The sequence below is a fragment of the Bos taurus genome, chromosome X, assembly GCF_002263795.3.
Source record: "Bos taurus isolate L1 Dominette 01449 registration number 42190680 breed Hereford chromosome X, ARS-UCD2.0, whole genome shotgun sequence".
Taxonomy (NCBI): Eukaryota; Metazoa; Chordata; class Mammalia; order Artiodactyla; family Bovidae; genus Bos; species Bos taurus.
The window spans coordinates 82,137,507-82,163,102 of record NC_037357.1 but is presented as its reverse complement, the minus strand read 5'-3'; the positions used below and the strand labels follow the sequence as shown (position 1 = coordinate 82,163,102).

The 25,596-nt window shown below is 36.3% G+C and overlaps 1 protein-coding gene across 5 annotated transcripts in view; it reads right to left on the bottom strand.

Annotated features, from left to right (window-relative positions):
• Positions 1-25,596, bottom strand: part of OPHN1 (oligophrenin 1) — a 627,113-nt gene that overhangs the window by 443,307 nt on the left and 158,210 nt on the right. For all 5 annotated transcript variants that reach the window (XM_024988791.2, XM_024988795.2, XM_024988793.2 and 2 more), the window contains one exon: positions 3,915-4,010. In XM_024988791.2, the coding sequence (XP_024844559.1) occupies positions 3,915-4,010 (96 nt within the window). The remainder of the gene's footprint in view (positions 1-3,914; positions 4,011-25,596) is intronic.

The window sequence follows — 25,596 nt, the reverse complement described above, 5'->3', positions numbered from 1 at the left end:
AGGGATGCCTGGCATGCTGCAATCCATTGGATCGCAAAGAGTCAGACACAATTGAGTGACTGAATTGAACTGAACTGAACTGAACTGAACTGAAGCATGTGTATGTGTGCTCAGTTAGTTGCTCAGTGGTGTCTAACTATTTGTGACCCCATGAACTGTAGCCCTCCAGGCTCCTCTGTCCATTTAATTTTCCAAGCAAGAACACTGGAGTGAGATGCCATTTTTCTACCCCATGAGATCTTCCTGAGTCAGGCATTAAACCCGTGACCCTTGCATTGACAGGCAGATTCTTTACCACTGCACCACCTGGGAAGTGCAATAGTGTTTTCTTCCAAATAAATTTCCTCATTTTTCGTAATATGGACAAATCTTTAAGTTATGGTTCCTTTCTCCTTAAAAATTTTACCTTATGTTCATTTCTTTCCTCTTACATTTTAGTATAAGTAGCCAGGGGAAACCAAACCTCTCTCTTAATACTTGCTTAGAAATGGCATAAGCCAAATTTTCAAGTTGCTTACAAGTTTTGCCTTTCACAGAACACTAGAATACAAAAAAATGTAGCCTAGTATTTGTTTTTTTATAACAAGGATCACCTTTTCTCCATTGTCTAATAACATGTTCCTCATTTTTGTCTGCGACTTCATCAAAATGGACCCTACCATCTATATTCTACCAATATTTCATGCATGATTACTTAGGTATTCTCTAAGAATACTGAAGCTTTCTCTACCCTCTCTCTTCTTTCATAGCTCTCTCCAGAATCACCCTTAAAATTCTACTCACAGCAATCTAGGCTTTCTATAGCATGCACCTTAAAACTTTTCCAGCCTCTGTCCATTATCCAGTTCCAAAGCCACTTCCACATTTTCAGGTATTCATTATAGCAACACCCTCCAAATCTCAGTACAAATTCCTGATTTTTTTTTTTTTTTTTTTTTTTGAGTTCAGGATGCTATTGGGAAATACCATAGACTGGGTGGGCTTATTTATTTCACACAGTTCTGCAGGTTAAAAGTCTGATATCAAGGTCAGTTTCTCATGAGCATTCTCTTCCAGGCTACAGACTACCAACTTCTCACTGTATCCTCACATGATAGAAAGTGTGTGAGAGAGTGCTCTAGAATCTGTTTTCTTTTCCCTCTATCTTTTTTTAAAAAAATTTAATTGAAGGATAATTGCTTTACAGAATTTTGTGGTTTTCTGTCATACATCATCAAGAATCAGCCCCCTGTACACCCATGTCCCCTCCCTCGAGAACCTCCCTCCCATTTCCCTCCCCACACCAGCCTTCTAGACTGTCACAGAGATAAGGATACTAATACCACTCATGAGGGCTTCACCTTCATGACCTAATTAACTCCCAAAGAACCCACCTCCTACTACTGTCACATTGGAGGTTAGAATTTCAACATATCACTTTGTGGAGATACAAAAACATTCAGTCTATTAAAAAGTATAAAGTAGTCAAACCTTATATTAACAATGATTAAATAGCTAACATTTCTTTAGACAATGTGAACACTTGGCAATGATTACCTCACTCCCATTTTACAGATGAGATATGTTACACTCATAGAGGTGAAGTTACTTGCCAAGATTACATAGCTAATACGTCGAGAAACTAGAGTTCAAACTTGGGCTATCAAACCCTCACAATATTAATCTTTAAATAAACCATGCCCTCAGACCAAGATAGATATGCAGAAGTAGAATGAAGTGGCATGAGTAAAGAAATAATCCAAATACAAATGTCTGTCTCACTAGCTATACTGCCACATTTATGCAAAGTATTAGTCATCAACCTCATAAAAATATCCATTGCAGTGTTATTTATAATCATGAAAAATTAGAGATAAGCCAAATTTCTAACAATAGTTAAACAGCATGTAAAGTATAGCTCCTATAATAATGAATCTCAAATGCATCCATTATTCATTCATTCAACAAACATGTATTGAGTATCTACTATATGCTAGGTACTCCTCTACATGCTAGGGAAATGGAAATGACTGAAACAATGTCCTTGTCCTACGCTCCCATGAAGCATTCAAAGATTTTTAAATGATATGAAAAAATGCTTGATGAAATATTAGATTAAAATTATATAAAATTATGTATTTATATAATATTACATAATTATGTAATTATGTATTTAAAATTATGTATGAACTAAATTACATACACACAAAACAGTTTTATGTTGAAATACCTTATTAGTATAAGTAATTTCATATTTTATACACTTATATATTATTCATATTTACTGCACAAGCATTCAATATAATAATAATACATTTTTATATTTTATTTCTTGGGTTAATACACATAATTATTTCAGTGGCATTAGATCATTCATAATAGTTCTGTGCTCTCATCTAGCAAATGTTTTGCACTGACTCTTTAAATCAGTGGTTACAAAACTTTTTTTAAATGGCCAGACAGCAAATATTTGAGGCTCTGAAAACCATGTAGTCTCTGCAACTACTACTCAATGCTGTTATAATACAAAACCACCCATAAACAATATTTAACTGTATTTCAGTTAAGTCTGTGGGCCATATTTTGCCACATGGACTGTAGCCCACCAGCCTCTTCTGTCCATGGGATTTTCCAGTATTCCAGTAAGAATACTAGAGTAGGTTGCCATTTCCTTTTCCAGGGGACCTTCCTGACCCAGGGATTGAACCTGCATCTCCTATGATGACAGTCTCCTGCACTGCAGGCAGATTCTTTACCAGGGAAGACTTATACTTTGCTGATACTACTTTAACTTCATAACTGACAGAAACACAAAGCTCTTTTTATTTCCACTGTTCAATTTCCTAATTATAACATCTTTGAGAGATACATATTAACCACATTTTACAGAGGAAAACACTAAGGCAAGTCCTTAAATTCAGTTCCCAAGGGAGATGTCAAATCTCCTGTTGCCTGAGAAGTATACATACATAAATGCTAATATTAAACTTTCTAGGGGATTTGTTCCTTAGAAGAACCTTATTCTGAATTATTTTGGGAAATAAACCAAGAAATTAATTTTAATTCTTCACCAAAAAATATATGTATTCATGTGTTTTGCTCAGTTGTATCCAATTTTGTGATCCCATGAACTGTAGCCCACCAGGCTCCTCTGTTCATGGAATTTTTCAGGCAAGAATAGTGGAATGGTTTACCACTTCCTTCTTCAGGGGATATTCTTGACTTAGGGATCAAACCTGCATCTCCTGCATTGGCAAGTGGATTCTTTACCACTGTGCCTCCTGGGAAACCCCATTTTCATGTTTTAGATTTTTTTAAAGAAAATTCCCCTGCAGACTGAGTCAAAGACCTAAATGGAAGCTTAAGGGATATTTTTTTAAATATATTTTATTTATTTATTTTTGGTTGTGCTAGGTCTTTCTTTCTGTGTATAGGCTTTCTCTCATTGTGGTGAGCAGGGGCTATTCTTCATTGTGGTACATGGGCTTCTCATTGTGGGGACTTCTCTTGTTGTGGAGCACAGGCTCTAGGAGCACAGGCTTCAGTAGGTACAGCACATGGGCTCAGTAGTTGTGGCTCACAGGCTCTAGAACGTGGGCTCAGTAGTTGCGGCACATGGCCCTGTTGCTCCAAGGCTTGTGGAATCTTCTGGGACCAGGGATCAAACCCATATTCCCTGCCTTGGCAGGCAGATTCTTATCCACTATACCACCAGGGAAGTCCAAAGGGATATCTTTTGATTGCTTTTGTATAAGGAAGAAATGGGACTAGGAGGGAATGTTTCTTTATGTTTCTTGAGCAGTCTCCCAGGAACTTAGGACAACAGGTGACAAAGGGGGATCAAAGATTCCCAAGTTCTATATATTCACCAAGGAGGCTGCTTTTTCTCAGACCTGCTTTGAGAGTTACATGGCCACAAATAGCTGAAGACTTACCAATGTTAATCTCGTCATCAGTCAGCGTATCTCCAATGAAATCAAACTGAAAGGACTGCAATGTCTGAGAAAATTTCTGAACAGCAGAGGAATAATCTGCAAAGGAAGGAAAATGGGAGAAATGGTCAATGCTTCAGCCTTTTGCCTGATTTCCTCATCTCTGTTAGGACAGACAGGAGAAAAAGGAAAGTGCTCCCAGCAGGCAGCAAATTGCATTGGAAGACATTAAATAAAAGATCAGACCTTCCACAGAAGATTTGAGCAACTAAAATCACATATTAAAGATGAAGTAGGGCAGCTTAGTGAAGTCCTCTGTTTAAGTTATTGGACATTCTTTTCCTCAGTCCCTGTCCTATGTGACCGACCTGTGAGACCTAAAGCTGCTTAGTTCTACTCTTAAGAGTCTCCTTAAGCTTTTTTGAGTACCTATTATGGACAATGGACTAGATACTTTCTCAAGTCTACTAAACAAATATTCACAGTCATTTTACAAAAGAAAAAAAAAAGAGCTCCAGGTTCCACAGCTAGCTGGGAGAGCTGGAACTAGAAGCCTAGTGGTCTGTCTGCCTTTCTGGGAACTTTCCTACAACCATATAAACAACACTTTAACATTTTACACATTAACCAGGTGGCTGGCAGCTTTGGTGAAGGTACTATCTGGCAGAAACACAAATTTAACTTCCTCACTGAGTATTTACTAAGGGATTTAAAATAAGGAAATTGTTTATGAAAAATTGAGGGTGGTATGCCAGATATATGAATGTGATTTTTGGTCAATGTTTTTAAATTTTATTATACAAAAGTTTATTGATGTAAAATTAAACACTATTAGCTACCATTATGACAAATTGTCCTTATTGAAAATTTTAAAATATGACCTTCACCAAGATCTCCAGTCAAACCTCCAACTTTGTTACTCTAAGAGTATCATCATCATTTGGGAGCTTAATGGAAATACACATTCCCAGGTCACACCCCAGACCTGCTGAATCAGAAAATGCATTTTTATATAATCCTTAGGGAATTCACATGCTCTTTAGAGTTTGAAGAGCACTGCTCTCACCAACTAAAGTAACACATTAAGACCATATTCTAGGAAATATCAAGCTACTTGTAATTTTTGTTCCCCCTTTCCTATTTCTTCTTTCACTCCTTATATCACCATCCCCCAATTTCATATCTATCAGATATACAAGCTACAGAAAGTTTTTGATCTCACCCTAAAAGAAAGAGAGACAATACAAACAACAGTACCTATCCCTTTCAGTGAAAATCTATCATGGTTAGACTATCATGGTTAAACACAATAAAACATGCTCAAGCCTTTGTTTGGAACAGATAAACCTGTAAAGAGTTTTATTATCTTTTTGTCTATGTACTGTTTTCAGAAGTTCTTATTTTCATTATTTAGAACCTTGATCCTTTGAACACATCAATGGCAATAATAATAATAAAAATACTTCACAGAGATTGGAGACTGAAGACCAGGTTACCATGCCTTTTCAAAACTTCCACATTTTAGAATCACATTTCCACTTCAAATCTAGGCCACATAAATATGAGAGAAGTATGCATACACTGCCTTCCACATTTCATCAGCAAAGAAAAAACAAAACTGGTTCCATATCTGAAAACCTTTTCTTTGGCCTCTTTGGCCAGCAGCAAATAAATAAATAAATAAATAAACCCAGAAGTTCCCATGCACTCTGCTTGACTCTGGGAAATTAAATATAATATTCATTATATTGCTCTTTCACAAATACCAGGATTTCATAAACTGAGCTAAGCTAAGTAGAGTTATAAATGACTTCTCATTTAGAATTATATGAACATTTAAAAAACCACAAATATTACAATTTTCAACATTTACAGTATTTTGTAAGTAAAGGCATGGAGTGAGAAAGGAGTTACATTCATTCCCATTTTCATTATTTGCATCAACACTCTTCTCCAGATTTCTGGGACTGCAAAACACTACCCTTATATCTGCACAGAGCTTGAAAAGGTTTATGAAAGGCTCTGCACAAATACCTTTCATTTACCCTCCCCAAGTATCTAAATATTGATATTATCATCCTCACCTTAAAAACAAACCCAGAAAATGAGACAATGCAGCAAGTCACATGCACAAAAATACAAACATAAATTAACAGCTCTTCATGAAAACAGTGTCTCATTTATTTGGCCTCTGTACTGAGGGAAGTGCCAGGAAAGACTCATATTTTAGATAAAACTGTTGGGAAATTTCTTGACTACAAAAAATCAACAGATAACCTAGAAAGGCTTGTCATGGAAAGGACATTTATTTTCTTATCATTCTAAAGTTCACTGTATCACTGCAAACCATGTAATGGGTATATCCTCCCTGATATTTATTTATTTATTTATTATATCCTCCCTGATATTTCCCCATCCCCACCCAAAAAGCCACTCTCTCATAATTTTTCAAACTGTCTTTGTCGGTTCTCTCTCCATCAACTACTTATTTATTCATGTGTCTTCTATAATGTTTTACCCTCATCTTTTTCTAATTCATTTAAGAATGTAGTTGAATAGGGCCTATGAGGCAATTGAAGTTTTATGGGAAAGAGGTAGAACATAAATGGGATTGATTAGTTAATAATTAATTTATGCTACACAGATTACAATTTGTTTTGAGAAATCTGTATGCAGGTCAGGACGCAACAGTTACAACTGGACATGGAACAACAGACTGGTTCCAAATAGGAAAAGGAGTACATCAAGGCTGTATATTGTCATCCAATTTATTTAACTTATATGCAGAGTACATCATGAGAAACGCTGGACTGGAAGAAACACAAGCTGGAATCAAGATTGCCGGGAGAAACATCAATAACCTCAGATATGCAGATGACACCACCCTTATGGCAGAAAGTGAAGAGGAACTCAAAAGCCTCTTGATGAAAGTGAAAGTGGAGAGTGAAGAAGTTGGCTTAAAGCTCAACATTCAGAAAAGGAAGATCATGGCATCCGGTCCCATCACTTCATGGGAAATAGATGGGGAAACAGTGGAAACAGTGTCAGACTTTATTTTTCTGGGCTCCAAAATCACTGCAGATGGTGACTGCAGCCATGAAATTAAAAGACACTTACTCCTTGGAAGGAAAGTTATGACCAATCTAGATAGCATATTCAAAAGCAGAGACATTACTTTGCCAACAAAAGTCGATCTAGTCAAGGCTATGGTTTTTCCTGTGGTCATGTATGGATGTGACAGTTGGACTGTGAAGAAGGCTGAGCGCCGAAGAATTGATGCTTTTGAACTGTGGTGTTGGAGAAGACTCTTGAGAGTCCCTTGGACTGCAAGGAGATCCAACCAGTCCATTCTGAAGATCAGCCCTGGGATTTCTTTGGAGGGAATGATGCTGAAGCTGAAATTCCAGTACTTTGGCCACCTCATGCAAAGAGTTGACTCATTGGAAAAGACTCTGATGCTGGGAGGGATTGGGGGCAGGAGGAGAAGGGGACGACAGAGGATGAGATGGCTGGATGGCATCACTGACTCGATGGACGTGAGTCTGAGTGAACTCCGGGAGTTGGTGATGGACAGGGAGGCCTGGCGTGCTGCGATTCATGGGGTCGCAAAGAGTCGGACATGACTGAGCGACTGAACTGAACTGATACTTTTCTACAGAATTATACAGAATATCTTCTTTTATTTCTAACTTGTTTAAGTCTGCACAATGTCTTGGTAATTTATTAACCTGTAATTCATTCTTTTTGTTGATAAGTGGTATCACATTGCATAAATATACCATAATTCATTCATTCACCTATTCAGGAACATTTGCAATGTTTCTTGCTTTTTATTATTGTGAATAAAAACTGTTATAAATGCTCATGTAAAAGTCTTTCTGGTTCATATGCTTTCACTTCTCCCAAGGAGTCCACTCTAGGAGTGCAATGAATGGTTAATTGGTAAGTGCCTATTAATTAAACTATACAAGAAAAGGTCAAACTGTCTTCCAAAACAATTGTACCATTTTGTATTCCTATTAACAACATATGAGAATTTCAGTTGATCCACATACTTTCCAGCATCTGGTTACTTCTGCATATTAATTTTAGTTATTCTAATGGGTATATAGTGGTATTTAACATGCTTTACTTTGCATTTTCCTGATGACTAATGGTGATGAGTATCTTATCATACACTTATTGGGCATTTGTCATATTTTTTTCATAAAGGGTCTGTTCAAACTTTTGACTGTTTTATAATTATGTTGCTTGTTTTATTATTGAGCTATAAAATTTCTTTATATATTTTGGATATAAGTTTTTTGTACATATATATATATATATATATATATATATGTATCTCAGATACTATTTAAATTAACTAAAGTTTTAACAATCTGAGGGCTGCCTATTGAAGAAAAATGAGTGAATTTTGATTTAAAAAACCAGCGAACTTTTTGGTATATAAAGTTACCCTAATCAAATCACCTTCTTTCCAGCTCTGTAATAACCACGGAAAACCAACAGCCTCATAACTATAGTAGCTAGGAAATCAACAGTTTAGCAGCCACTGGAGAAGGCAGAAGGGTGTTAGAGGTTCACAAGGCCCCACTCTCAGAAAATTATCACTATTTGTCCAGTTTGACAGGTATAGAAAGCTCCATTCTTAGAGTTTATCTTTGCTTGCCTTAACCCAAAGTTTAGTCTCTGTAAACAATGCTGCCATTGGAGCATTTATCAAAAACAATTATCTGAAATCGTTTAAGACTATGATGACCTAGGGCAATGTACAAATTGGAGTTATAAAGAGATGGACCAAAACACTTAGTTAAATAAGGGGGTGGGGGTGACAGATTAGAGAATGACATGTCCAAAGGGGTCTTAACAAAGATTCAAACTCTTCCTAGAAATCTAGAAAGACACGTTCATGCAAAGAAAAATATGCACACTCTGGGTTGTGTGTTTGCCCATGAAAGAATTCTCTTTCTCTTCTGCCTGAATTTGAGGCCTATATAAGCTGGAAGAGAGTAGTAAGGAAGAGTTGTAAATTTACTGGCTGAATATATAAGAAATGCCTCAACACATACGAAAGCCCTTTGGCAAAGCTTGGAGACTTACAGGTTCAAATTATTTCATAAATTCACTGCCCAAACATTAGCTGAACACTAAGCTAACCTATCAAAGGCTTCAGTGTCTTCACACAACAAAAACTACAGACTTTAAAGCAGAAATAGTCCAGGAGTTCAAAATACAAACAAACAACAACAGTCACTTACAACAAACCCTGGGGATTGGCCTATGATCTAACTTTCAGAGTTGTCACACTATATTATTTTAAATGTATCCTTTCCAACAAGAAATTTAGACACACAGAGAACACTGGCCTGTACTTAAGGAAAATAATGTTATCAAGAGAAACTATCCATGAGGAAGCCCAGACATTGGACTTACTAAAAACAAAGAATTTTAATTAGCTATTTTAAATATATTCAAAGAATTAAAGGAAACCATGCATAAATAATTAAAGGAAAGAATGAGAATGATGTGTCAACAAATAGACAATATCAATAGAGAGTTGGAGATAATTTTATAAGAACTAATTACAATTTCTGTACCTAAAAAGCACAATGACTGAAACAAAAATTTTACTACAAAGGCTCAAGGTTAAATTTGAGCAGAAATTTAAAAGAGAAAGAGTCAGTGAACTTGAAGACAGGTCAAGTGAGATAACCCAGTTTATGGAAACTGGGGGAAGGAAAAGAAAATGAAGAAAAATCAGCAAAGCCTCAGAGACCTGTGTAACACCAACCAGCATGATACTGTATAGTATGAATCCCAGAAGAGGAGAGAGAGAGAAAGGGAGAGAAAGAACATTTGCCACATTTGATGAAAAAAACTAATCTGTACTTCCATCAAGCTCAACACTTTGGAAGGAAGACAAACTCAAAGATATACACATCTAGAAACTTCACAGTCAAACTAATGAAAGAGGAAGAAAGGAAAGTTCTAAAAGAATCAAGAAAAATTGACTTATCATGCACAAGAAGGTCTCCATAAGATTAACAGCTGGCTTTTCATAAAAAATCATGAAGGCTCCCAAAGAGTGAAGTGACATAATCAAAGTTGTGGGGGGAAAAAAAACTATCAAAAAATATTCTATGTCTACCAGAACTAACCTTCAAAAATTAAGAGAAAATTAAGATATTCCCATATTAACAAAAACTGAAAGAATCTGTTGCGAGCAAAAGAGCCTTACAATAAATGTTAATGGGAGTCTTCCAGGTGAAAATCAAAGAACACTAAATAGTAATTTGACCCATATGAAGAAGTAAATGGCAGCAGGAAAGGAAATATATGAAAATATAGAAGACACAGTAAATGTATTTTATTTGTAACTGTTGTCTTTTTGTGTATAAATCAAAATAAAACTGTGTATAGAAATAATTCTAAAACAATGTTGAAGTAATTATAATATATAAATTGCAATTTATATGAAAATACTAGTGCAAAAGAAAAGGCAGGTAACACAGCTATTTTGGAGAAAAGTTTTTATAGATTAAAGAATTAGTATTTATCAATCCTACATTGTTTGGATAGCAATTGTATATCCCAGGACAACCCATAAGTAAACAGCTGAAAATATATAGTAAAATAAACAACAAACTAACTAAAATAGTGTACTAGGAATTTTTTCCACAAAAGAAGACAATAGTGAAAGAATAGAAGAATAAGAAACGTATAGCAAAAATAAGTAGCAAATGGTAGAGGTAAATCCCACCTTGTCAATATTAAATTAAACATGAATGTAGTAAAAATTCCAAATTCATGAAGTGATAAAATGGATTTATAAATTAAAAATACAATGATCCAGAATCTATGGAATGCAGCAAAAGCACAAGGGAAGTTTATAACAATACAAACTTACATCAGGAAACAAGAAAAATCTCAAATAAACAATCTAAAGTTACACCTAAAGGAACAAGAAAAAAAGAACAAACAAATCTCAGAGCTAGGAGAATGGACAAAATCATGAAAAAATTAGAGCAGAAATAAATGAAATAAAGACTGCATTTACTTTTCAATTGAGATAAAACTCAAGAAGCTAAGTCTCATTATGACTCAAAACCTGATAGATGCAGTCCTACTTCTTAAAGAGAAGAGGAACTAAAGAGCCTCTTGATGAAGGTGAATGAGGAGACTGAAAAAGCTGACATAAAACTCAACATTTAAAAAACTAAGATCACGGCATCTGGTCCCATCACGTCATGGCAAATAGATGGGAAAACAATGGAAACAGTGACAGATTTTATTTTCTTAGGCTCCAAAATCACTGCAGATGGTGACTGCAGCCATGAAATTAAAAGATGCTTGCTCCTTAGAAGAAAGGCTATGACAAACCTAGACAGAGGGATGGTATGGGGAGGGAGGAGGGAGGAGGGTTCGGGATGGGGAACACATGTATACCTGTGGCAGATTCATTTTGATATTTGGCAAAACTAATACAATTATGTAAAGTTTAAAAATAAAATAAAATTAGAAAAAAACAAAAAAAAACAAAATAAAAAAATAAAATAAAATAAAAGCAAAGACATCACAAAGGTCCGTATATTTAAAGCTCTGGTTTTTCCAGTAGTCATGTATGGATGTGAGATTTGGACCATAAAGAAGGCTGAGCACTGAACACTTGATGCTTTTGAATTGTGGTGCTAGAGAAGACTCTTGAGAGTCCCTTGAACAGCAAGGAGATCAAACCAGTCAATCCTAAAGGAAATCAACCCTCAATATTCATTGGAAGGATTGATGCTGAAGCTGAAGCTCTAATACTTTGGCCACTGGATATGAAGAGCCAACTCACTGGAAAAGTCCCTGATGCTGGGAAAGATTGAGGGCAGGAGGAGAAGAGGGCAACAGAGAATGAGATGGTTTGATGGCATCATCAATTCAGTGGACATGAGTTTGAGCAAACTCCAGGAGATAGTCAAGGACAGGGAAGCCTGGTGTGCTGCAGTCCCCAGGGTCACAAGGAGTCAAGACAGTACTGAGCAACTGAACTACATCAAAAACAAGCATATTAAACAACGGAATGCCCAAGGGATTGCCAGGCTTGGTGGTTTGGGCTGCTTTCAAAAAAAACAGTTGTTCTCTTAATATATGCCTCCCTTTATACTTACAAATTTAATAGCTTAAATGAATCCTCATATTAACATCTGTTAGTGTTGTGTAGTTTTCCAAAGCACAGTGAGGTAGTGGAAAGATCACTAAGACTGGAATTTTAAATCTTGGCTCTGGAATTAATCAGCTTTGTGGGTTTGGGCAAGTAACTTCATATCTCTGGGCCTTGATTTTAAAAAATCCTCACTATTTAATAGGTACTGTGATTTGCTTTCAGTTTATACATAACACTGTAATATCATCTATCTCAGAGAGTTATTGTGGAGATTAAGATTTCATAGCATGAAAACTAGAAATCACTTTATAAATGCAATTCTTTTTATTTTAAAATTGGGCTACTGCTGCTGCAGCTAAGTCACTTCAGTCGTGTCCAACTCTGTGCGACCCCATATACGGCAGCCCACAAGGCCCCACCATCCCTGGGATTCTCCAGGCAAGAACACTGGAGTGGGTTGCCATTTCCTCCTCCAATGCATGAAAATGAAAAGTGAAAGTGAAGTCGCCCAGTCGTGTCGGACTCTTAGCGACCCCATGGACTGCAGCCTACCAGGCTCCTCCATCCATGGGATTTTCCAGGCAAGAGTACTGGAGTGGGTTGCCATTGTAAGACAGCTATGAACATTTAATTAAAACATTTACTCTTGTCTTGTAAAAATTAAAATCGACATTTTAACTAATAGACTAATAGAACTAAATAGACATTTCTCCAAAGAAGACATACAGATGAATAACAAACACATGAAAAGATGCTCAACATCACTCATTATCAGAGAAATGCAAATCAAAACCACAATGAGGTACCATTTCACGCCAGTCAGAATGGCTGCAATCCAAAAGTCTACAAGCAATAAATGCTGGAGATAATGTGGAGAAAAGGGAACCCTCTTACACTTTTGGTGGGAATGCAAACTAGTACAGCCACTATGGAGAACAGTGTGGAGACTCCTTAAAAAACTGGAAATAGAACTGCCATATGACCCAGCAGTCCCACTGCTGGACATACACACTGAGGAAACCAGAATTGAAAGAGACACGTGTACCCCAATGTTCATCTCAGCACTGTTTTATAATAGCCAGGACATGGAAGCAACCTAGATGCCCATCAGCAGATAAATGGATAAGAAAGCTGTGGTACATATACACAATGGAGTATTACTCAGCCATTAAAAAGAATACATTTGAATCAGTTCTAATGAGATGGATGAAATTGGAGCCTATTATACAGAGTGAAGTAAGCCAGAAAGAAAAATACCAATACAGTATACTAATGCATATATATGGAATTTAGAAAGATGGTAATGACAACCCTGTATGTGAGACGGCAAAAGAGATACAGATATATAGAACAGTCTTTTGGACTCTGTGGGAGAGGGAGGGTGACAATTTGGGAGAATGGCGTTAAAACATGTAAAATATCATATAAGAAAGGAATCCCCAGTCCAAGTTCAATGCAGAATACAGGAAGCTTGGGGCTGGTGCACTGGGATGACCCGGAGGGATGGTATGGGGAGGGAGGTGGGAGGGGGCTTCAGGATGGGGAACACGTGTACACCCGTGGTGGATGCATGTTGATGTATGGCAAAACCAATACAATATTGTAAAGTAAATAATAATAATAATAATGATATTTTTAAAAAATAGTAAATAAAATCCAATTGGACGATCAGTGGCTCTTACATAAAAAATAAATAAATAAAGGATTATGGACTTGTCAAGAGAATGATAAAATATACAGAATTTCATTTCAAGTTCACAGAAATTCTGATGTCTACTTTAAGAACTCTGCAAGATAATCTTTATGGTCTCCTTTTAGCTCTCACAGCCTTGAGTGTATGATTTTGCCTCTTTTAAATAAAGAACCCACTCAGTAAGACAGATTTGACCAATAAATCCTGTTCCTAATCCAAACGCATAAAAATGCTGAGTTAAACACAACAAGTGAGTGCCTCTGTGTGTCTTTTAAAATAACCAATAGACCTGAAAAGCAAGAAAAAGAAACTCTCAAATTGTAGAAATAAAGAGGAAATCAGAACCAGAGCATAGAACAGTAGCTGAGGCCAAGTAGCCAGTGGAAGGATATGAGAACTAGATACAGTTGATTCTCATCTTTTGCAGATTCTCTAAATGCATATTTGCCTACTTACTGACATACAATTCCTAGCAGAGATCATGAAAGTCAACGTTGCTTTCTTGTTTCAACTCTCATATCATAAACAAGTATCCTTTTTGTGGTCTGTTTATTGGCATGCTTTTCGTGTTTATTCTGCTTTTTGTTGGTGATTGAGCTATTTAATATTGCCCCTAAGTATAGTGCTTAAATGTAGTCTCATGTTCATAAAAATAAGAAGGTTGTGATGTGCCTTACAGAGGAATTTCATACATTAGATAAGCTTCAATCAGGCATGAGTTATAGTGTTATTGGTCATGAGTTCAACGTTTTTAAAAGGAAACACAAAAAAAGCAAGGTATGTATTGATCATTTGATAAATATGTTGTAACAAGAAGACTAAAGAAACCTCTGTATTTCCTCAAGGAGCAATGGTTCCGTATTCACAAAGTCAGTGTTTCTAATGACTTTAAAAAGATAATTACCATGAATAAAAAGAAGTGACTGTATGTGGGAATTGGGATTTTATCAACAAGCAGGGGTAATATTTTGTAGGAGGTATAAGCTAGAGTGAAGTTTCTGCATGAAACCCACTGGCCTAAAATGTTGCAGGGAATACAGCAGACAGTCAAACACAGAGGTAAAATTAACAGTAATCAAGAACCACAAGTTTTTGTTGGTTGAGCTTCAAATTTGTACTTTGCAAATAGATTAAAAGAAATTAACTTTAAAACTGATCATGAACCCACACCAGCAAGCTCCAAGAAGTAAAAGGATAACTGTCCCATTAAAGATGCCTCCAGAATCCAGGGTACATGAGGAAATTTCAAAGAACTCCCACTCAGGAGAATTCAATAGTCAAAAATTACAATTAACACTAGGAAAGTAACATGAGAGCCAAAATAAATCAGAATACTATTTTCTGAGAGAACTAGAATCACAGTACAACCTAAAAGGTATTTTAATAGGTATATTTATAATATTCAGAGATAAAGTAAAAAATAGAATCCACGTGCAGATTATCTCAGAAGGGACAATAATCAAACATACCATTTAAAAATAACCAATATAAATAATAAAATGAAGTGTTAATTTTAACATGATAAGAGAAAATAACAATCAACCTACTGGTACTGAACTGGAAAACAGATCTGAGAATATCACCCCCAGAACAGCATAGAAAAATAAACATACAGAAAATATAAAAGGAAATGAAAGAGGCAGAAAGACAAGAGGCCCTAATAAAAACAACAAAAGAAGAGAGTAAAAGGGATGGGGCAAAATGACAGGCTGGGAAACTCCAGGCTCTTAGTCCACCAGAGGAACTTCAAAACAAACAAACAAATGAAAACAACCAGAAGCTGTCTAAACCAACTGTGTAGGAGCTCTGAGAAACGGTCAAAGGTTTATTACAACCAAGCAAAGGCTGAACCAGGAAAAATTCATATTAATTAGAAGTCCTACCTATAGCAGTCAAAGTAGAGAAAGAAATAAAAGTTATCCAAATTGGAAGGGAAGAAGAACAATTCTCACTATTTGAGGAGAACATGATATATTAAATGAAGAACCCTAAATATCCACCAAAAAACAATTAGAACTAATAAATTCAGGAAGGTTACAGGATACAAGATTAACATACAGAAATCTGTTGTTTCTATACACTAATAATGCAACATCAGAAAGGGAAAGTTAAGAATATATCACTTAAAATCTCATCAAAGAGTAAAATATCTAGAAATAACCTTAACCAATGAACAGAAAGACCAATTCTCTGAAAACTATAAAACACTGATGAAGGAAATTAAAGATGACACAAAGAAATGAAAAGATAACCTGTACCCTTGAATTGGAAGAATACTGTTAAAACAGCCATAATACCCAAAGCCATCTACAGACAATGCAATCATTTTCAAAATGCCCATGACATTTTTCACAGAACTAGAGCAAACAATCCTGAAATTCTTAGGGAAACACCAAAAACCCCAATTGACAAGGAAATCTTCAGAAAAAAAAAGAAAAAAATCTAGACATGTGAAAAATCCCAAACTTCAGACTATATGACAAAGCTACAGTAATCAAAACAGCACAGTACTGGCACAAAGACAGACACATAGATCAACGGAATAGAATAGAGAACCCAGAAATAAAGTCATGCACCTATTAGTCAACTAGTCTACTACAACAAAGAAAAAAGAATATACAATTGATAAAAGACAGTCTCTTCAGTAAGTGGTGCTGGGAAAACTGGACAGCTCCATGTAAAAGAATAAGGTTAGAACATTCTTCACACTATATACACAAATGCACTCAAAGTGGATTAAATATGTAAATGTAATACCTGAAACCATAAAACTCCTTGAAGAGAATATAAGCAGAACAGTCTGACATAAATGGTAGCAATATTTTTTAATCTGTCTCCTAAGACAAAAGGAATAAAGAAAAATACACAGATGGGACCTAATTAAAATTCAAAGGTTTTGCACAGCAAAGGAAACGACTGACAAAATAAAAAGACAAATTACTGAATGCAAGAAATATTTACAAATGGTGTACCTGGCAAGGGGACAATATCTAAAATATATAAAGAGTTTACACAATTCAATATCCAAAAAATCCTAAACAGCCAAATTAAATGGGCAGAAGACATGAACAGACACTTTTTCAAAGAAGGCACACAGATGGCTAACAGGCACATGTAAAGATGTTTAACATTGCTAGTTAGTAGAGAAATACAAATCCAAACAATAATATTACCTCATTCCTGTCAGAATGGCTACAAATATATACAAATAACAAATATTAGAGAGGATGTGGAGAAAAAGGAACCCTTGTACACTGTTGGTAGGAATGTAAATTGGCACAGCCACTATGAAAAACAGTATGGAGGTTCCTCAAAAAACTAAAAATAGAATTACCACGTGACCCAGTAATTCCACTTCTGGGTATGTATCTGGAAGAAACTAAAATACCAACTCAAAAAGATACATGCACAACATAGAAGCAACAATGAAGATATGGAAGCATCTAAGCGCCCATCAACAACCTAACCTATACAGAAGATATGGTAGGTATAAAAATACATATATACAATGAAATATTAGTCATAAAAAAGAAATTCTGCCATTTGCAGCAATGAGGATGAACCTAGGCGATATGCTTAATGAAATAAATCAGACAGAGAAGGCAAATACTGTATGATACCACTTATACATGGAATGTAAAAAAAATAATAAAATGAATATATAGTAAAGCAGAATCAGATTCACAGTTATAGAAAACATACTAGTGGTTACCAGTGGGAAGAGGGAAAGCTGGAGGGGCCCATTAGAGGTATGATATGAAGAGATAAAAGCTAATATGTATAAAATAGGTAAATGACAGGATACTATATTATATAGTACAAGGAATTATAGCCACAACAATCTTATGATAACTTTTAGTGGTGTACAAACTAAAAATTTTTAAAAAATTGAATCACTATGCAGTATACCTGAAACTAATATAATATTGTAAATCAACTGTACTTCAATAGAAAATTTAAAAATAAACATGAAAGCTCAATAGAATTCCTATATGTCAAAAATAAACTATTAGAAAACATAATTTAAAGGGATTGATTACAACAACTAAAAGAATAAGCTATCTTGAAATACATCTAAGGAAAGATGTGCATGAATTTCATGAAAAAAATTTTTAACAATATTGAAAGACATAAATGCCCCCTGATTGGGAAAATAATTATCCATTTCCAAACATGGGAAAACATGATATAATAAGGGGTCAGTCTATAAGCTTAATGCAATTATAGTGAGTAGATTTTTTATAGAACTTGATAAATGCATTCATTCAATAGAGAAGTCCCAAACCAAGAACAGTCAGGAGAATATTTAAGAAAAAGTTAGTCAGACTCTCCCTATCAATAGGTTAGACTTGTTACAAGCTATAATAATTAAGACAGTATAAGTACAAGGAGAGGCAAGTAACTAGATAGAGTAGAAATAGAAATCCCAGAAAAAGATCCACATATATATGGAAAAACAGTATATGACACAAAGAACATGACAAACTAGTGCAAAAAAGATATGTTATTACATAAAATATATTAGGACAATTGTCTATCCATACAAAAATTTAGATACCTATTCACATTATACACAAAAGTAAAACTAGATGGATTCTAACCTAAATGTGGAGAGCAAAACTTTAACACATGTTAAAAAAAAAGAGAAGAGGACCTTCAAGATGGCAGAGGAATAGGATGTGGAGATCAACTTCCCCCAACAAATATATCAAAAATACATCTGCATGTGGAACAACTCCTATAGAACACCTACTGAATGCTGGCAGAATACCCCAGACTTCCAAAAAAGTAAGCTAATCTCCACACAATGGAGTAGGGAAAAAGAAATAAGAAAAAAATACAAAGGAATCAGGATGGGACCTGCACCCCTGGGAGGGAACTGTGAAGGAGGAAAATTTTCTGACACTTGGAAACCCCCTCATGGAGGAGCTTCAGAACCTCAGAGGAGAGTGCAGTAACGTGTGCAGAAGGTAAAGCAGAGAGAATTCTGCACAGAGATCAGTGCCAGACTATTATTCCCCACTCTGAAATGACTGTCTGCATGCACACCAGGGCTGGTGGGGGCTGGGTCCTGAGGCTCAGGCTTCAGAGGTCAGACCTCAGGGAGAAGACTGAGGTTGACTGCCATGAAGACTGTCTGAGGGGTATTATGAAACAGCTCAGAGAGTGCTGAAGAAAGTCTGGGGGTGCCAGAGATGCAAGAGATCTCAACGCCAGGTAGACAAGAAGGGCGGGTCAGCCAGGGATGTTCTAACTCTGTACCCTCACAGATGGCAGGGCACTGCTTTCCGGAGTGCCAGATGTGGGGTGACACATGGCTGTGGTCTCTGACCTAGAGGTGGGAGCAACGACCTAGAGGTGGGAGCAACAGCCCTACCACTGCCACTGCCACTGAGTGGTGAGCAAGTGCAGGTCACTGCCCATACCCTCCTAGAAGCCTGTGCAGCCTGACATTGCTGACAGACCCATGACCTGGGGCCAGTTCCCCTGGGAGAGCACACAACCCATTCTAGTCTGTACCAATTCCTGCAGGCCTCTACCAAAACAGGCATTCCTCCCAACACATCCCACATGTGTCCACCATATTCTTCCCTCTCCCTGGTCCAAGTGAGCAAGTAAGCTTTAATCAGCCACTGCATTAGCCCCCTTTTGTCTGGGTAGGGGAGGAAACAGACACCAGAGGGCAACATACAAAAAGAGACTATGCCAAAACTGAAGCTAAGAACCAGTAGCTGTGTGACCAAAGAACAGAAAGGGATTTTATTTTACTACTGCAGCCACAGGAGTAGCAGATTAAATCTCTGCAATTGGCTTCCTAACCCTGCATCTGTGAACTGTCAGAATAAATAATGAGGGTTCCCAAATTGAGGCTGTGGACATTGGGGGCAATTATGGACTTAGCAACTACAATCAGGACTAAGGTCAGATCTGAGTCTGAGCTGGTCCCAAGGTGCTCACAGCAGGTCCAGAGACTTTCCTAGAAATACTGGAGGACTTCCTAAGAAGGCAGATTAGCTGGAGATCACTGTGGTGGTGAGGACACTGACAAGAGAGGCAATAGGAAAATATTCTTACCACCACTTTGGTGGTGGTTTAGTCGCTAAGTCGTGTCTGACACTTGTGACCCCATGGACTGTAGCCCGCCGGACTCCTCTGTCCATGGGATTTTACAGGCAAGAATACTGGAGTGGATTGCCATTTCCTTCTCCAGGGGATCTTCCAACCCAGGAATCAAACCCAGGTCTCCCACACTGCAGGCAGACTCTTTACCAACTGAGCTATGAGGGAAGCCCACTACATATATACTTTTTTGTTCATTTTGTTTCATTGTTCTTTTGTTGTATTATTCTTTAATTTTTATTATTTACCTTTTCAGTTTTTATGCTTTTATTTTTTTAATTTAATTTAATTTTATTTTTAAACTTTACAAAATTGTATTGGTTTTGCCATATATCAACATTCATCCGCCACAGGTATACACGTGTTCCCCATCCTGAACCCTCCTCCCACCTCCCTCCCCATACCATCCCTCTGGGTCATCCCAGTGCACCAGCCCCAAGCATCCAGTATCATGCATCGAACCTGGACTGGCAACTCGTTTCATATATGATATTATACATCCAAAAGACTTGATATTATCCAAAAGACTGTTCTATACATCAGTGTCTCTTTTGCTGTCTCACACACAGGGTTATCGTTACCATCTTTCTAAATCCCATATATATGCATTAGTATACTGTATTGGTGTTTTTCTTCCTGGCTTACTTCACTCTGTATAATAGGCTCCAGTTTCATCCACCTCATTAGAACTGATTCAAATGTATTCTTTTTAATGGCTGAGTAATACTCCATTGTGTATATGTACCACAGCTTTCTTATCCATTTATCTGCTGATGGACATCTAGGTTGCTTCCATGTCCTGGCTATTATAAACAGTGCTGAGATGAACATTGGGGTACACGTGTCTCTTTCAATTCTGGTTTCCTCAGTGTGTATGCCCAGCAGTGGGATTGCTGGGTCATAAGGCAGTTCTATTTCCAGTTTTTTAAGGAATCTCCACACTGTTCTCCATAGTGGCTGTACGAGTTTGCATTCCCTATGCTTTTATTTTTAAATAAATTTACTTTATTTCCTAACTCCACAGTATATTTATTACATTGCATTTTTTCCAGGTTTCTGGTTTTTTCCTTATTTTTATCTATTTTAACTATAATTTATACTTTGCTTTTGTTTTCATCTCTCTTTTATTTCTATATTTTTCCTTATTATTGTATTGATGGCTTTGTTTTATGCTTTCCTTGCAATTTTTTAATTGGCTTTCTGCTTTTCTTTAAATTTCAGTTTTGATTTTTTGCTACTTTAGTTTTTAGTGTTTGTTTCATTGATGGGTTTCCTTATTGGCTTGATTGCTCTCTTCTCTTTTGTTTCCCCTTTTGTGCTTTTCATCTTCTTTTTTTTTTCAGTTCTTGTCTTTTACTGAGTGTGAGTGTGTGAACTTCTTTCTGTGCTTTTGTCTGCTTAGTTTTACTTTTACCATTTCTCCTGGAGTTTTGTCTGTTTGTTCTTTTTTGTTTCTTTCTTTTTCATTCTCTTCTGTGTCATGTGGCTGGTGGGATTTACCCCAGAGATGTACTAATTCTTCAATATACAAAAATTAATACATGCGATACACCACATTAACAATGTGAAATATAAAAACCATATGATCATATATGAGAAGAGTTGACTCATTGGAAAAGACTCTGATGCTGGGAGGGATTGGGGGCAGGAGGAAAAGGGGATGACAGAGGATGAGATGGTTGGATGGCATCACCGACTCGATGGACATGAGTTTGGGTGAACTCTGGGAGTTGGTGATGGACAGGGAGGCCTGGCGTGCTACGATTCTTGGGGTCACAAAGAGTCAGACACGACTGAGTGACTGAACTGAACTGAACTGAATCATAAAATGGTTTTCTTTCTTTTCTACATCTATGAAAATACTTCCTGGATTGGCAGAAAATTTTATTTTTTAATTTTCCCCAATAGCATTCATAACAGTTGTATTTTCATTATATAAAAAGAAAAGGGATTATATGTGTGTGTGTGTGTGTGTGTGTATATATATATATATATATATGTATCTCAATGTTAAAATATCTAAATATCTAAAAGGAATAATGCTAAGTAAAAAAATTAGGTTCAATGGTACTTGTTGTATGATGCCACTTGAGAAAAAAAAATATATATATAAAGTAATCCTAGACATATGTGTGTATATCCTAGAAATATATATGCATGTATATATATATATATCCCCTAGAATATGACCAAGAAGTATAAACACACAATTCAGGGTTGTGGTTCCTTTTATTGAATACTGGTGATAGGGTTAAAAGCATATTTCACTATCTCTGTAATGTTTTGTGGAAAGAAAGAGAGCAATGAAGCAAACATGACAAAGTGTTCATCTTCAGGGGTAGATCCAAAAATCTTTTTCTATATGACTCTTTGTGCTTTTAAATTTGCATCAATAGTATAAATAGTGATGATAATAAAACAAGTAACTGGGTTTTCCCTGAGCTCCTGTGCTCTTTCCAAAGCAAGAGTTTTTTCCCTCAAGTTTCCTATATAATGTTTGTGGCAGCAGTTGGCAGTTCAGCACTCACTAACAGCCCAGGTTAGGAACATAGAGAAAACCAAAGAAAATGTGAAAACTTGGCACCCAAAAAGTTGCCTGGTGTTGTCAGTACTTTTTCACTCACTGTGATTTTTGGGAGTTGTACTGAATTCCAAGTTTGGAGTGATGCCATCTGGGGGATTTCTACCTTTGTAATCCTTTATTGCAGTTATCACCAACAATACTAAGAACCTGGCTATAGGCCAGGGAAAGGTTAGACTGCTTATGTATTTAATCTGCCCCCTAAAACACAAAGAGTCCTGGGTCCTGCTTAGACTCATTAACATTTGAAAAGCTTTTCTTTCTTCAAATTTGCTGAGTACTAAGCCTTTCCTGATTCCCAAGGGAAAACTCCAGTTCTGCTTGGCAAAGCCTCTGCAAAAGATTCAGTTTTTGAGAAAACAAAGGAGGAGAATTCTGGGCCAAAGAGGATAGAGGGGAAATCTTTATAACCACTCCAATATTTTTCCTACTCTAATTTTTCATTTGTAGAATTTATTTTAAGCAGAAAGATTAAAGTCTTCAAACCATAAGAACATAGGCTGTTGCTATACCTATATACATATCTACAAGAAGTAAAGTGAACAGATTCTGCTGCCTGAATGCAGGGACAATAGCAAATGTCCCTTGGGGTCCAATATGTTTCTTTACCACAGGAAGACAGTTTCTTCAGAGACTGACTACTCTGTCAATCAGCTAGTTTCTAGTCTACTCAAACTTACAGAGAAATGAACCAAAATGCTGCAGCTTCAAGTTCACACTCTAGCTCCCATTAAAGTAATATTACCATATATATATATATATATATAAAATGGTGACCAAGAAATGCATATAAATATTACATATAATGTAATACTATACAGCCAACAATACTGGTACTTCAAAGCATCTATATACGTGTACACACATACACACTCACAACCTAAATATTAAAGGGCTGTGATAAAATATAGAAAATTAGCACCATCACACTGACAGTAACTCGTCACACAAAAAGTAACTCTTTATCCACTGGATCATAGAAAAAGCAAGAGAGTTCCAGAAAAATATCTACTTCTATTTTATTGACTATGACAAAGCCTTTAACTGGATCACCACACACTGTGGAAAATTCTTCGAGATGGGAATACCAGGCCACCTCACCTGCCTCATAAAAATCTGTATACAGGTCAAGAAGCAACAGTTAGAACTGGACATGAAATAATGAACTGGTTCAAAATTGGGAAAGGAGTATGTCAAGGCAATATATTGTCACCCTGTTTATTTAACTTTTATGCAGAGTACATAATGTGAAACAACAGGCTGGATGAAGCACAAGCTGGAATCAAGATTGCTGGGAGAAATAAAATAACCTTGGATATGCAGATGATACCACCCTTATGGCAGAAGGTGAAGAGGAACTAAAGAACTTCTTGATGAAAGTGAAAGAGGAGAGTGAAAAAGCTGGCTTAAAACTCAACATTCAAATAACAAAGATCATGGCCTCTGGTCCCATCAATTCATGGCAAATGGATGGGTAGAAAATGGAAACCATGACAGACTTTATTTTCTTGGGCTCCAGAATTACTGCAGATGGTGACTGCAGCCATGAAATTAAAAGATGTTTGCTCCTTGGAAGAAAAGCTATGATGAACCTAGACAACATATCAAAAAGCAGAGCATCACTTTGCTGACAAAGATCTGTCTAGTCAAAGCTATGGTTTTTCCAGTAGTCATGTATGGATGTAAGAGTTGGACTATGAAGAAAGCTGAGCACCAAAGAATTGATACTTTTGAACTGTGGTATTGGAGAAGCCTCTTGAGAGTCCTTTGGACTGCAAGGAGATCCAACCAGTCCATCCTAAAGGAAATCAGTCCTGAATATTCATTGGAAGGACTGATGCTGAAGCTGAAGCTCCAGTACTTTGGCCACCTGTTGAGAAGAACTGACTTATTGAAAAAGACCCTGAGGCTGGGAAAGATTGAAGGCAGGAAGAGAAGGGGACAAGAGAGGATGTTGTCATCCGACTCAATGGACATGAATTTGAGCAAGCTCCAGGAGCTGGTGATGGACAGGGAAGCCTGGCGTGCTGGGGTCGCAAAGAGTGAGAAAGGATTGAGCAACTGAACTGACTGAACCTACTGAACTCTATATCAGAAAACAAGTATCATTAATTTCAGGCTTATCTCTCACTTGTAAGAGCCTCTAATCATACTCTAAGACCCAATTTTGACAGGGAAATTTTCCCTAATTCAGCTGTCATTTTCTACTTTTGTCCAATACAATCCAATAAATCTTAATCTGATATTGACGCTGATAGTTAATCCATACCAGAAAGATACTTGCTTCTCTACTTCTTAAAGTTCACTATGGAAAAAGTTCTTGTAGCTTTTAATAATCACTAAATTTCACACCTTAGCACATCTTAAACAAACAGAAGAAATTAAAAAGGATATTTTATCCTTTATTTTATCCTTAAAAAGGATATTTTAAAGATTTTTTGGTAAAACAGCTTATTTTAAAATGAAAAGGATATTTTATTTTACCCTTAAAAAGGATATTTTAAAATTTTTTTGGTAAAAGAGCTTATTTTAAAATGAAAAGACTGAAGTACATGAAGGAAGCATGATTTCCCCTAAATTAAAACCATAATTAGTGTAGTATCATAGCTAAATTTTAACAGACTCTAGCTAATGATAAGACAAGTCACAATTGTGTGCTTTTCTTGGTGAAGAGGTAGAAGAGTGCAATAAAATGATCTTATTAACACCCTTACTAAACACCATTCCTCATCTAACTCTCCTATTGGATTTGATATACTTTAATTTTTATTTAGTTATGGATTTCAGTGTAGTTGGATTTTTATATAATTGGTTTTTAATGCTGGACTTCAATGTTTGTATTCCAATAGAGCTGGAAAATAGATTGCTAACTTATTCTATCACTACTTGTAAAACAGTTAGGGACTAAGTGAGATAACATATACAGTTTCTCAGAATATATGCTCAAAAAATTGTAGTTTCCTTTGTTCACAGTGATGTCTTACATATGTATACAGGCTTAATATCAATAGTCTACAAAGGGACATTGATACCAGGCAGAACCCTGTGGGGCTCCTGGGCACAAAAGCAGCATTCCTTTGTCCCTCATTTCTTTGATTACAGAAAATGGGCTTCATATAGCCTCCATGACCTATCCTGAATT